We start from the raw sequence: 14974 nt of genomic DNA on the forward strand, positions 1-14974 counted from the left end.
GAAAAGGTTCGAATTAGAGAAAGAGATTTGACTGTAACCAAAAATATTTAGAATATCTAGTGATAAAGATCAGCAAGATTTGTGTAAAATCATATTTTCATCAAAAGCTAATCATCTATTTTCCAATATGTACAAAGATTAATAATACGATAATGATTTTGAATCTATTTGTGCTACTCTTATATATTAAACATTGGTAAAGTGTTCTAAGATTCCGCCTGGGAAAATCGAGCAAGTCAATCAAAGTTACCAAGGAGATAGACGTTAGAGCGATAGTAAATCGCGGGTAAAATATATACGCAGTAGAGTCAGGGCGGTTTACGGAAAATAAAGTGGCGGGAGAGTTTGAAGCTGTAAACATCCCCGCCCCGGGCTAACTACCCGTTCACATATTTTTCCCGCCTTCTAATAAACTATTCCCTTTTTTAGTGATCTTGTGTAGACGATAGGGTCCTCTATCAAGGACACTACTTTTGGAATGATGCATCTCCTACTATAGAGGTTTTCAGTTTTTGCCAAAGTTACTTAACTTAGAAAATGTTCGAATTTGTAGAAGCCACTCATTACACAAATCGAACGTTTTCTTCCACAAATTTGCGAAAGTTAATTTGAAAAACCTCTAAAGTCTGGATTTGGAATAGGAATTAACTTATGAAAACCTTTGTTTAACTGTTTTCATAAAATAAGAAGCCTTACTGCAATTTGTAAGTCATGCTTTCTGCATTCTTGCTGCATTTATGTCCAAATTACCATGACTATCAGAGATAGCGCAGAGAAGAAATCAAGAAAACTTTCCAGTTTAGTTGTGCATAAATGTTTTTCTTCATAAGAAAGTTTTTGTATTTTTGAATCTGATTTTCATGAATTTTCTGCTTCCTTCCTTTAGGTATTATTAATATTTTTCGACATCAAGTGATCGATTTGCTGTATCAATACACCAAACAAGTAACGTGATTTGTTTGCGAACCTCGTCCCAGTCCCCTCCATTCTTCACAGCATCTTTGATAGCTTCTCCGATTCCATTGAATTTCATGGATTTTAATGTGTTAGATGACGTAGCGTAGACAGCGTGTCTAAAAATGGATGAATAGATACCGTAGTCAATATTTTAATGCTGTAAGAATACTTCTAAGTCCATTTTTTGTAATTGTAGTCTATATTTTTAATCCGAAAAACTTAAACAAAATCTTAAATTAAGCAAAAATTGAGGGTACGCACATTTGTAAAGAGTGGGCGAAAATGAAGAACGAAAATAAAAATCAAATTAATGAACTTTGTCGAAGAGCATTCGCAGAGTCAAATTTTATTCATGCTACATAACAGCAGCACCGTATGTTTTACAGACCCGGTGAACCCCTCACCCATTGGAAAATATATCCAAAAAATCCTACCGGTGAGAAAAAAGAAACTAATTTTTACCGACTCGCTGAAGCGAGTGTCAGGAGATAAAATCATTAAGGAAATCGAGGTCAAGTATCTACCATCTTATCGGAACTAATTTTCGCGAGAACTAATATTCGCGGTCGAATAAAAACGGAAAAATGCATTTCGCGTGTTTTAATTTTCGCGGTTTTGCCCTTTTTTGGACAAATTTCTTTAATTTTTCTAAGGATTTTTCAAATTTTTCAACAAATTAAAATTGGAAAAAATTGTATTTCGCGGGTTCAAATTCTCGCGGTTTTGGCAAAAAAACTGCAAAATACGCTAAAATCAATTCCCACGAAAATTAATTTCAATATTGTCCTTCAAAATCTAATACAGTTTTCCATACCTCGTAGCTTCATTTTTCGCTAATCCTTTGATGATGAAATTGCGTTCAAAATTCATTAATTTGTCATTGATAGCTCGTAATTTCAAATCTTTGTCCTCGTTTTTGGATTTTTTGACAGCGTCGACATGTTTTTGGAACGTTTTACATTTTTCCAGCAAAGCGTTGATCCTCTGTTTTGCGAAATCTGAAATGAAATAATAATTGGACCTTTAATTATTTAAAAACTCAAAAAAAGGAAAAGGCGGAAAATTGGCTACTAGGCTACTAATAATCACTTAAAGTCTCTGGTTAACCTAAGGAATAAATTTAAGAAATTTTGCAAAAATTGTTAAAATGAAAAAAACTCGTAATATCTTTGTTGCTCATCAAAAATAGGTATCAATGAGGACAAATGAAACAAGAATACATCTATTAAACTTCTAAAGCATGAAGTGGCTGGACAAAGTTTCTCAATCCCGGCTAAGCAAATAATTTTTGATCGAAGTTTTCTTTAAATTCTTACCATTGCAATGGCTTCTTTGCGGGCACCACTTTTCAAAATAAAACTCCGATCAAAGATGGTGGATATAGCTTTGTCCCGGGATATGTAAAGGTCAGTGGTTCTACTTTAAAAGAAAGAAAGACCTAAAAAATTCTGAAGTCAGTGCAATGACATTCCCATAAAACCAAGAATTCATTACCAGACCCCTCAAAAGCCAGCCTTGCCGTTAACGATTGATTAATGTATAAAAACTCACCTAGACTAATAGTTTGATTTCCCAAAATCTCTTTGTAATAATCATCAAACTGTTTAAAATAACTTTGCAACTGTTCCGTAAATTGCACCAAATCATACGGAAGAATGTCGGATTCGGCAATTAAAAGGAGATGTCCGGCCCACAGACGTCCGATAGCTAAATGATGGATGAACCCTGGGTCCAACTTTTTATCCATCCAACCGAAACTCTCATATGCAGTGTGATAATGTGGATTCTGTGGTAGCTGTTTGTATTTGACCTGCAATCATAATTGGTAACAATCATAAAGACACTGTTTTTTAATGATATACATATCGCTGACACAGCAGAATTAACGAATAAATTAAGTGGGCCGGGATGAGAAGAATCTATTTATTTGAAATGTTCAGAAGTGCTGTTTAAATAAACCCAATAAACCATACTTTCAGCTTCTTAATAAACGCCCCGCTTATCAATTTTTCGATTTTTTCCCAACCCCTCCCAGACTTTATTAGGTTCTCTCTGCTTTTTAAAACTTGAAGGTTTTCCCCCAGTTTGTTAAGCACCGGAGAATAACCTTTCTAAAATATTCAAAGCATTATACCTTGTCAAAGATGTAACGAAAATCAGCAATGGGTGTGCCATACGTATGCCAAAGAGCTTTATAGTCACTTCCTGATGTCGCTGCGACAAAACTGAAAAATAAATATAAATAACATTTTTCTGGAAAATTGATAATTGAAACTGATGGTTGGAAATTGGTTGATAAAGTTATTCCATTTTCGTTAAAAGAAGAAACATTTTCTTACTATGGTTTAGTTAGAGAAGTGTTGTTTCTCCATATTTTGGATTTGGCCAACCAATCTTCATAAAGAGTCACAGAGCTGTCGCTAGGTGCTTCAATCTAGAAGGAAACAATTCGCTCATTCACTAATAATATACACCCTGAAACTAGTAGGGTGGTGGTGGTCGTTTCTTTCTTTAGCTTTAACATTAACTTGCTATTGCGAACAGTTGTGGGTGGACTATACTGAACGATATTTGGATATTTGCCGATGAATTGGGATTACTCCATTGCAATTACTTCCAGATATACAACATACAGTGGAGTCCCCATGAACACACGCGGGGAACTTTGTTTGAACCATGGAGTACGGTTAAAGGTTTAGCGACTGTAGTGCAGTGGTAGAGCATCCGGCTACGGTACGCAAGGTTGTGGGTTCAACCCCCAGCTGGGTCATACCAAAGATTAATAAAATTGTACTTGATGTCTCTCTGCTTGATGCTCAGCAATTAAGACAAGGATCAAGGGTAAAAGGAGCAATCCAGGGAGAAAGAATGATGACCTCCCCTACCTTCGGGTAGATAGCTATCGAAAGAGGAGCCTTCGGGTCGCCTCTGACTGCGGTCGCAGACAATAAGACTCCACTGTAATTATTTCATACCAATTTCGACATTTTGAGGATACCATCTGCCAAATAGTCCAACACTTTCATACGTACTGTGAAATTTCCTAGAATAAAAATTAATTTAGTTTTGGAATTAAATTGTAGCTGTAATACTAGAAAATGTTAAATACGTCAGTTGTACATCTAAAACTTTAAATCGCACTATCTATTGAGTTTGAGTTTGAGTTTGCCATAAAGAAAATAATTTATGACAAACCTTCAACAGCCATGTCGACATTCAGGTAAGCAGCAACATTGTTCGTCAAAAACTTGTGGTTCTCCTAAAATAAACAGATTACAAACTTCACAACAAGGAATTAGACCCTTCCAAAATTTGATAGCACCAATAGAGACGCTTTAATCGGTCATAGACATACATCTTCAAATTTGGCTGACCTATGCGAATAATATTAGTAATCATTAGATATCTGACTTTAAATAAATACCAGTCTTTGTAGTAGTAAAATAAAGCCGGTTATTCAAGCTCGAACCCAGTCTTTTAGGTCACATTTATGATTCTGATATAGCGCTCACGAAAGTATCTGGTCCATAAGTTAAATTAAAAAAGTGATGCAAGTGGCCCTGGGTACGAGCTTGGCTGATTATTGTTAAGATTCCCTATAAAGGTAGACTATTGACAACAAACTTGTGCTTGGTTCCGTAGAGGTCTACACAGACTATTAGCAAGGGAACCACATTAGTACATCATGTACTTAGAAAAAGAAAAGGAGTGGCAGATCGATTCCAAACAAGTGGTTAGGGGTCGAATCCACTTTTTCATTGCTTTACTCTTGCAGGTGAATTTATCAACGCCCCGACTAAACCATGTCATATAAGGGTGTACAATGATCTGATACTAGAGTATGGGATGATCAACCTCGTCCCAGTGTATTCCAGGCTTTATTTACGTTACTGATAGACGCCAGAGAATATCATCTAGCGCTATCAGTAAGCATAGAAAAAGCTGGTAATACACAGGGAACGAGTTTGTGGGAAGATTAGTCTGTCATTGTAGTTTGGTATTAAATACTTCGTCAGACTGCGTCAGATTCAACCATGTGGAAATGTGCTATTCTCAAGGATTAGTTTGTCACAGGCGTATTGATTTCCCTCTCTTCAAAAGTGAATGTTATCTTAGGATCGGATCAGAACCATTCACTGAAAAGCACTATTCAAAACAGACCAGAGGGACACTATAAACAAGGTCCACTTACATCAGCCCATTCAGTTGAGCCTTGAATACCAGGTTCTTCAGCACCCCAACTACATGTCATGATACTTCTCTGTGGACGCCAGCCTGTTGAGAAAAAGACATACTGTATTCATCCAGTTATTAGCGTGTTTATGTATCCGATGATTTCGAGGAAGACGGTAAATGAAGTCGACGCAAAACAAAGACGATGGTGATGTACGGCTCTATATCGCCTTAGATGACGGTATTTTGATGTTTTTACCGTCGTCGAGCAAAGTTAACGGCGATTTTAGTCACATGTCAACTTTGCTTTTTCGATTTATTACGAATACTAAAACTCGCTATTAGCGTGTTTATGTTTTAGCATTTTTAAGGACGGCGCAGTGACTGAAGCGATTTGAAATAACCGTCAATTTTTGACCCGTCAAGTCCAAGATAGTAAAATAAGAAGCTAACCGTATCCAATGAAGTATAAGCCCAAGGGCTAGAAATGAATCTCTTTGGTAGGATTTGAAGCCTACCAAATCCTTCCAAAGTTGCGCGGCCTTTTCTTGCCTGAGAAAGGTTAGAGATTCGATTCTAGCCCTTCGGGCTTATACTTCATTGACCGTATCATTCGCAGAAAAACGTAAACATAAAACATGAGCAAGCTGTCTTCTACCGTTAGTGAGTGTTTAAATCCAAGTAATTAAATGAAAATACACAAAGCTTGGTGATAAAAGTTGATATAGCAACTTTTTTCGAAATTTTGTGCAGATTATTTTTTTCAAAAGGGATCTTAGACATATTAGTCAATTGAAAGTAGGATCAAAGGATCTAGTTAGACAGGGGATTGATGTCCTTAGAGTACCAAGAGATATTCAGTCTTGTTTACCTTTTTTCTTTTGGGCACCAAGACTTCGTACAATTTCGGACATGACAGCCGTTCCACTTGACGGATCACATGCTCCGTATGTCCAGCCGTCTCTATGGTTACCAAGCATGACGTAACGATCTAGAAAAATGATGGTGTGGTGAATAGTAAATTTGTTTCTTCGAATAGACAATTCGACTACTTCTATAAGTCGATTAATAAATCTTAGTCTCTAGAGGATCAAATTTAAAAGTTATCAACATAATCCTAATAAAACCATCCTTAAATTTCTGGTTCAAAGGATATCGACACCCGAGGGGGTAATAGGTTTGCGAGGTTGTGGGTATTGCAGAGCCAAAGTTTGAAAATAAACCTAGCGAGAGACTGCATTTCGAAAATTTTGACTCCTTTTGGACGTTTTTTCAACCCTTTGTGAGACTAATTTTTCCAATTTTTACACGTTACATATTTTGGTCTTTGATAGTACCCTTTGAATCGAAATTAGTTATATCATGTTTCCAAATATGAAACTTCATCGAGAGAGTACGAAAAATGTTCTTACCAGGTTCTTTCTGTCCGAAGATTGTTCCACAGATAGTGTATGTTGCTTTTGTCTCTAATATTGTTGAAACATTCAATGTGACATTCCTTGAAAAAGAAGTGATACATTGGATTCGAAGATGAATCTAAATGTTAATTGGCTAAAGTCTGCCTCTAGAAATCCACTCTTAAATTCCTTTTCAACAGGCACAAAACCGCTAGCTTATTCAAATTCTATCAAAAGTTAAAGCCTTTTTTTATCTCCGTTGCAGATTATATTAAGGACTTCAGTACAGTTGGATAGATAGATGTCGAGTTGACCAGACACCACCTCACAATAGAGTTTCAAAACAATTTTGGCTATTGAGCTTCATACTAGCGTCATACTAGTGACCTACCTTCCTTTACCAGATGTCAAAGGATAGGTGAAATTTAAGCCTCCTTGAAATCCTGATGGTAGTGCTGTGTCATTGTCATTCAGTTTCATGTATCTGGTGAAGGAAGAGAAAGTAAGTAAATTTGAAACCACACTCATGGGCGACCCGAATACTCCCTTTTCTCTAGCTCTCTACCCAAAGATAGGAAAGGTCTTCACTCCTTTCCGTGGGTTTCTCCACTTACCCTTGATAAGTCTGTTGCTTAAGCATCAAGCAGAGTGGCATTTTAGTACCATTTTTGGGATTTTTAGTATCACCCAGCTGGGAGTCGAACACACAACCTTTCGCACCGTAGCTTGGTGCTCTCCTTCATGCTAAAGCCAAAGGAGTCATGATGGGTGGCAGTCTTATATTTGGGTTATTGCTGGGTTATTGATAAAAAAACTCATACCGATGTTGAGGAGGTCTTTTTTGGGAAAGGTGACCCCTGGATTCGTTTTCAATTTAAGGACTCATTTTTTAAATCAACACTTGCCTTTGCAAACTTTCAAGTAGTTTGTATGGAAACGAATACACAAATTCTTACTGTAATATTTCGTATGCAGTGGAATAGGAGATTGGTTGTGAAGGAATGGCTGGGTTTCCACTGTATTTTGATTCATCTTTTCGGAAGTAGTTATCTATATACGAAAAACAAAATTAATATCTTCTCAAGATGAACAGAGATTTTACATTATAATCGTTGGAGTGGATAATTAAATTGCAATCCTAGTTAAAAACAGCGGAGTCTCCGTAAGTCGAACCTCTATTACTCGACTGTCCCCTTAACCAAACAAGTTCTCTGGTCTCTTCAGGTAAAAATGCCTTATAAGCCTTAGTTCAATGCTCGAGTTTTCTTTAACTGGAGTATAAATGTGTTCTGCATAAAACCTCTCGAAAGTCATAAAGTCACAAAAATTACCGAATTCGACTTTAGTGTTTCTTATTAATACCTTTAGACGGGTAACCAATGGAGAGAGCGTCACCAGGGAGACGATTGACCGTTCCACGTTGGACACCATATCGATTCAACATCCACCCTTTTGGATATTCTTCACCTTGTACTGTGTGATCTGATGGATCAGTAAAAATAATTACTCCTACTGCTTTGCGTGCTTCAGACCTTTCGACCTGAAAAATACAGTGTGAAATTAGTGAAGCATTAGAAAGCTATGGATCTACAAACATTTTTTTTAGCTATTAAAGTAAAATTAAGCATTTATATCAGTTTTTTTCTGAATCTTTATGTAAGGGTTTGTGCTGAATTAGTCTTAAAAATTGGGGGGCAAGCTGGAGTTTTTACAAGCTCTTATTTGATTTGGTTCGTCGTTAAGTTGTAATAAAAGAATCTTATTACTTTTTCTAAAGAACGCGTCATCTCTATTACTTTAAATGACCAATTAGTGAAGTATCTTGTAAAAACTCCAAGGCATCTCAAAAATTGAGGCCAAAAAAGGGCCAAGCCTTTCCAAGTGAATATATTTCAAAGTGTAAATATATAATGAATGTGTTTTTTGGTGGTTAATATCCATAATATATCTCTGTATCAAATTTCAGCCATTTATGATAGTTTTTCCAGATCTAGTTTAAGCTTGTCTGTAAATCGATCCGATGTCTACGGAGATACTTTTCTTTATTTGAAAAGATCACAAGTGCACTAACGAAAATATACTACAACAATACTAACATAGATCAACGACTTAATAAAATAGATAGACCAAGAACTTCATACAATGGCTCTTAAAAATCTTTTGTTTTCTATTCATTTTGTATTCTTTCATCTTGCCGTCTTTCCACCGTCCGCGTAAGTCATATTACAAAGAAATTAGACTTTTTACAAGCATCTGTAAATGGTGTAAAATCAATTATATCGAATTTCTACTGACCATAAATATAATTTTCGATTTTTTTTGCTTACGTCTGATCGCATTTTTAATCATCGTTTTCACAAGATATTTTTCAATTTTTTTCGACAACACTGTTGCGCTTTTCAGCGCATTTTCTTTAAGAACATAAACATTTTTGAAAGACTCTAACTAAGAAAATAAACGCGCGTTCATGGTGCGTTCTTAAGATAAAAAACACAAACACTATCCAAATACAAATGTTATAATTTTAAGAATGTTTACTAATTTTTAAGCCTAAAAGTTTGACTTGAAATTAAGAACATATTCACAAAATTTAGGTCATGTGATCAATATCAACCAATAGCTAATCTTAAAAAAATACTTTTGCACGCGGAATGACATTTTAATGATGCAAAAAATCATTAATTTTTTTATCATTCTTACGCGGATCATTTCAATAGGATACTGGTCTATCTATTTTATTAGGTTGTTGCATAGATATAATAGTCCCTCCCCCACTAGGAACTAAAGTTTTATCGCCAGAGGTACTAGACTATGTTAAAAGAAACTATGAAATAATATTAATGAAAAAAGACACGGAAATTTCAAAATCATTTCACTAAAAGTCACGTTTTACGTGAGTTACACGTTTTTTTTTTTTAAGAAACACACTTTTAAGAAACATGAGGCTCAGAATGCCTAAAAACTAAGAAACATCTAAGAAACATGCTGAGGCTGAGAATGAGAAAATAACTATTTTAATTCGGTTTTTCTTAAGAACCTTCCAATTCAGCCTTCAATGAGGCTGATTATGTCAAAAAGTTTAGAAACATGTAAGAAACATTTAAGGCTCAAAAGGCCGATTTCTTAAGAAACATTGAGGCTGCTTGGTAAAACTAGTTTCTTAAAAAAAAAAAACGTGTATGTTTATGTTTATGTTTCTTTTCTTTAAAGTTGATGCAAAGTAGTACAATGTGTACTTAGCTCGAGGCTAATCAATATCAACTATTAATTACAAATCTATCTAGAAGGTTGATACACTCTGGTATAGAGTAACTTGAAGCTGATTCTTCCATAACTGCATCTTCACAAATTTACTTTGAAATTAGAGCATCTTACCTTTCTCGACCGTGCAGTTTTGCCATATCTAAAGATCATGATTTTCCCTTCGACGTCAATTCCAGCATTTTTCAAAGTGTCAAAGTCTTTGTCAAGACCATAATTGCCATAAACTATTTCAGCCTGAAAAAAGTGGTAAATATATAATGAATGAATGGTCAGTGGGAAAGTGTTGAAAATGTATTAAAATTTTCAGTTTAAATTTGGATTTATTTTTAATTTTATTCACCAGTCTACATATGTGCAGCTCCATTTTATATCCATAAATGGTGGGGGTGGACATATATTTTCCACGAGGTCCCCAAAGAAGAAATTCCAAATTTTTTTTTTTCCTAGCCTCGCATTTATATTCGTCTACTTCTATTTTCTATTCCAAGGGGTGAAATTATAAGCTTGTTTACATAAAAAGGATTCTAATAAATTTTTTTAAATTTCTAGGGACATGATCTAAATTTCCAAGGGGCTAAAGATTATTCAGAAATTTTCAAAGGGTAAAAGATTTATTTTAGTACGTTATGGTATAAAGAAGAACACTTATGCTCCTGGGGGTTTTTCACAAACTTTGCCATTTTTCCAGGGGGAAAATCCACACAATTTCAAGAGTTTTATATGGCTTGAAAAGGTTAGCAACCCCAAACCCCCTCACCTCGTATGGCTATTTAATTGGAGAGTTCGATCTAAACGCCTGAATTTAATATATAAAGTCTTGAAATATTTACCGTAACAGTTCCTCTACCAGAAAACGCATTAAACGGGTATAATAATTTATCGTTATTTTTCTCTGACTCATCAAAAGAAGGCTCATTATTGATCACTAATTTCTTCTTATCAAAATTCTTTCCATTATCTTGGTGTAAAGTAATTTCACCAGGAGCTTCAGGGTACGAGAGATAAATATTGTATTTGAATTTTTCAATCTTGTCCATATGTTTTCCCCATTCGTCAGCTATTTGATTACCAAGTTTTTCGTTCTGTGCGAGACCCGGTGGATGCGGTAATGCTGTATAATTTCTAGAAAAAAATGAATAGTCAATTAGGTCTATTGTTTCCAATTTATAAGTGCTGCAGTTGACGCTCTCTAAATCGAAGTTCTACTATTCAATACGCTCCGTTATTCGATGATATTGAAAGTCACAGTCAACAAGAATCTCTCATAAAAGACGCTCTACTATTCAATACGCTCCGTTATTCGATGATATTGAAAGTCACAGTCAACAAGAATCTCTCTAAATCGACGTACTACTATTCAATACGCTCCGTTATTCGATGATATTGAAAGTCACAGTCAACAAGAATCTCTCATAAAAGACGCTCTACTATTCAATACGCCCCCTTATTCGATGAAAGTTCAAAAAAGACCCCTTCAAATTCGAGGTAGAGAGCGTCAACTGTATTAACATTCCCGTGTTAAGATCTTAGAAAGCAGAAAGATATATACGTGCCAACCTCGTCTCTTCTCATTGGAGTTACTCCGTTTGGGTCGAATGTGGATACGATTTCCCAAGCCCTTAATTGACTCTAGACAGTTATTCAACCTTTAAACTGTGAGGAGACTGAGTGGCGAATGGCGTTAAGAATGCCTGACTCCAGATGTCTGACTGCATTAATATTTGCAGAAAACAAACGAATTTTGGGCGTTTCCTTGTAAATCTATTACCAGACCCCTCCAAATCCACGCCGTAAAGGATTGAAAGGTGATTACTATCTTGGAAATAAAATATGAAACCGAATTCCTTTAAATAAATTGCAAGATATAAACTTACTTCAGATTACTACGAATATTGTCTGCTTTCATTTCTTGAAACACGCTCTTATAAAATTCCTCTCTTTCTGCGTCACTTCTTGAACTTTTTGATGGTGACACTGAAACTTCACCATCACTTTCATATCTGTTCTTTCCAGCGTAGAAACCGGCCAGAATACCAATACAGAAACAGACTACACCAAGTGCAACCAGGAATGCGTAAAATCGTGGTGTATTCCGAGCCATGGTACCTCCTTTTACCTGAAAAAAAAAGAATGATTGCAATAATTTCTATAATTTCTCTCATGTGCTGAATAGGCTGCATGCATCCCCGAAGTAAGAATTATAAATCAGACATTAACATTAACAAATTTTTTCTAATTAGGTTATTTTTAGTATGTCCCTTTTATTTATAGTCTGGCCGAAATACAATAAAACAGGGGTGAACATAGAAAAAAATTCCGCGTAAACTTTCTTGGTACCGTTGGAAGCGGAATTTTATGTAGATTATCATACTCAGAACCTCATGATGAGGCCCTTGGGGAAAAATTTTGGTAAGAAGATTTGCCAATTCCACTCGCCCGAGTCAAAACTACACTTAAGCTGGTTGGTAGGAAAGAATTATAAAAATTACCTCCATGCCAATTCCCGGTAGATGTAAACAAGAAATACAGTTGAACTATATGTTCTAGAGTAATAGAAAATTTGCTAAGCGTGTTTTGATTTATTTAGTTATTTCACACATTTTGCTGTGATGGTTCTTCAAGAAAATTCAAAAACTAATTGGTTAACATTCAAAATCTTTACCAGCAGATTGAAGCCCCTGTAACCTTAGTTTTACTGATTATAACAAATATATAAAAATGCTTTGAAACTACAGTAATTTGATTAGATAAGCTTTTTAAAGTTGGCTAAAGCCGTGTCGATGTAAAATATTGGGGTTAGAAATAAGGCTATCAATGGATTTTAATTATTTATACAACGCTAAAAATTAAACTTCAAGACGACAGGAAAGATACTCAGGCGCAGTGGCATAGTGATTATAAGCCTTGAGTTTCGAGCAGGAGGTCGGATTTCGATTCCTTGGAGTGAATCTACCTTTGCCCGATGCTACCATGCTGGGTACTCTTGTCTCCCGAATAGACGTCCCCCCTAATTGTTAAGAGAAAAATATCCATGCCTCTCCCCGCTCTTATTAAGACCCCCCGCTAATTAAATTCGAATAATTTAATATTTTATTACAGTGTAGATAGACCTTTACGTGTTAATATATTAAAGTTTCTTTTTTATTGTTGAAATTGATATCAGTTAAAAGAATTCTGTCTTCAAATTACCCCCCCCCCCGCTTATTAGAATTTTAATTTAGAAAATTTTCCTACCCCCTGCTTATTCGGATCCCCCCCCCGTCTATTCGGGAGATAAGAATAGGTCCTTTTCCGTTCACTGGAAGGCCTCTCTTTCTCGGGTAAAAATAATATAATAAACCCAAAATTTAGCGCGAAGATAATTTTAGCACCTTTTATTTTTAACAATCAAGATAATTCCTCCAAAAAAAACATAATCTCGTTATAATTGAATCCGTAAATCAAAAATATAAACCAACCCAACCTAGTTACTTACTTACTAGTTACAACTTATTTTGTTGACACTTCGCAAGAAACCTACTATTTGGACGGCATCACGGAAAACTGAATGAAAAAAGGGCTTACAGACACATTTACATACAAACTACACTAATTCATAAAAAACTATAAAAAACAAAAACTTAGCTATCATATTACCTTAGTATACTCGCATTCCAAGGTTGTTTTCATTGCAAAGAAAAGAAGGTTTTTTAAACGACACCACTAACTATCAAAATCCGATAGCTTACGAGCTATCTGGTGAAAACTTTTCCGTTGCACAGTGAAATGACAAGATAATGTCTAAACTCACTTCAACATTTTCAAACCATCAAAACTTAAGTTATATGTTATAAGGATCACTAAATGTGGCAAATGGGTTTCATATATACTAATAACAAATAAAGATTTGTAACATTTGTAAGATTGGGTTTTTTAATTCACCTTATCCCCTTTGAGCTGGAATTAAATATGTCAGTCAAGGCTTGAAATAGCGGTCGGACATCGGACATTGTCTGAACCAAATAGCTCCTTGTCCAACCCAAAAATCATAATTTTCAAGCTAAAGCAACTCTGATCGGACATTTTGTCAGACCCGCACTTGAAATCGTTATTTCGAGCCTGGTGAGTCAGGTCGTTCAGTTGACTCTTTTGTGTAATTCAAACATTAAGAATTCCAGAGAATTTTCACCAAAATAGAGGATTATGTCATGTAGGGAGAGTATTCGGGACCATTGTCCACCGAGAAATATTTTGAATAAATTGACGAACTTACTTGTTAAAGATGAAGATAAACAATAAAAGCTCGTCCAACACAAAACAATGAGATTTCTATAAAACAACAGAGAAACATAAGCAACAGAAGTGCATATAAAACATATACAGTAAGGGTCATTAAAGACGAATCTAAGAAGACCGAAATCAGGTCTCACGATTATCTACTAGAAATAAAACCTTAAGTCCGTGCATCCTTCTTGGATGATGTCAAAACTTTGTCTAAAATGCAGACCTCTGCAAAACCGCATATAGTAGTAAGGAGCACGAGCAGATAGTCACCCCCTTCTCACAGACCCACTGAGAACCCTTCCCACTTGAAAAAAATTGCCAAAATATCGTCCCCCGTGGAAAATTATACTCTAATTTTTATCCCCTCTGAAAATAATCAGATAAGCAAATCCCCACTGTAAACTATTGTGCTATTTTACCCATCCCGCTGAATTTTCTTGCTAGAAAACAATAGAATTCAAATCCCCAACCATAAAAAAACACGGGAATTCAATCCCCACCGAGTTTTGGTCCGTTATTCCCACCCGGTCTGTGAGAAGGGGGTGTAGATAGGGACCAAAATGTATGATGTCCTCACCACCTTCACTGGTTTGTTGACACGCCAAGTCTCGATTGAAACCACTCAAATTATAGATGCAAAAAAATTTATAATGAATAACAGAAGAAAGGATTATAACTCAAAACTTTAGACATTAAAACATAGTCCATTTAGACATGATGATCTGGTCATTTTTTCTTTTTTACTAAGTAAATAAACATTTCTGGTTAATGTTTTGCTATAGTGTTTCATCATTGAAAATTAAAATATCCTGTATGGCAAATGAAACTTTTTCGATGAGTTAATTAGTGCTAAAAGATCTAACATGCCAATCCAGAGAAAGGGGTACGTTACGTCCACAGATCAAAGCACGAAGAGCTAG

The 14974-nt window shown here is 35.5% G+C and overlaps 1 protein-coding gene across 5 annotated transcripts; it reads right to left on the bottom strand.

Moving 5' to 3' along the window:
• Window positions 1-803: 803 nt before the first annotated feature.
• On the bottom strand, window positions 804-14713 carry LOC136803449 (N-acetylated-alpha-linked acidic dipeptidase 2-like). Of its 5 annotated transcripts, XM_067060174.1 has the most exons (18): window positions 14632-14713; window positions 14044-14099; window positions 11666-11907; window positions 10622-10913; window positions 9903-10025; window positions 7890-8067; window positions 7484-7577; window positions 6919-7011; window positions 6543-6628; window positions 6002-6121; window positions 5150-5232; window positions 4153-4216; window positions 3933-4000; window positions 3297-3391; window positions 3092-3182; window positions 2509-2767; window positions 1772-1955; window positions 804-1073 (listed from the first exon to the last, which is right to left on the bottom strand). In XM_067060174.1, the coding sequence occupies exons 3-18, from the start codon at window positions 11890-11892 to the stop codon at window positions 893-895; spliced, it is 2238 nt and encodes a 745-aa protein (XP_066916275.1). In that variant the 5' UTR covers window positions 11893-11907; window positions 14044-14099; window positions 14632-14713; the 3' UTR covers window positions 804-892. The 5 variants fall into 5 exon arrangements, with proteins under 5 accessions (XP_066916275.1, XP_066916273.1, XP_066916276.1 ...); XM_067060172.1 differs by lacking the exons at window positions 14044-14099; window positions 14632-14713 and adding an exon at window positions 13428-13520; XM_067060175.1 differs by lacking the exons at window positions 14044-14099; window positions 14632-14713 and adding an exon at window positions 13267-13345.
• Between the last annotated feature and the right edge of the window lie 261 nt (window positions 14714-14974).

Source organism: Clytia hemisphaerica, unplaced genomic scaffold, assembly GCF_902728285.1.
Source record: "Clytia hemisphaerica strain Z4C2 unplaced genomic scaffold, Clytia hemisphaerica genome assembly, whole genome shotgun sequence".
NCBI lineage: Eukaryota > Metazoa > Cnidaria > Hydrozoa > Leptothecata > Clytiidae > Clytia > Clytia hemisphaerica.

Coding starts and splice junctions, on each gene's coding strand:
- LOC136803449 (XM_067060172.1), bottom strand. CDS start 13,460: ATGAAAACAACCTTGGAATGCGAGTATACTAAG. Junction 7,578..7,889: donor CATTGGTTACCCGTCTAAAG/GTATTAATAAGA, acceptor TTTCGTATATAG/ATAACTACTTCCGAAAAGAT. Junction 7,012..7,483: donor ACTGCATACGAAATATTACA/GTAAGAATTTGT, acceptor TTCCTTCACCAG/ATACATGAAACTGAATGACA.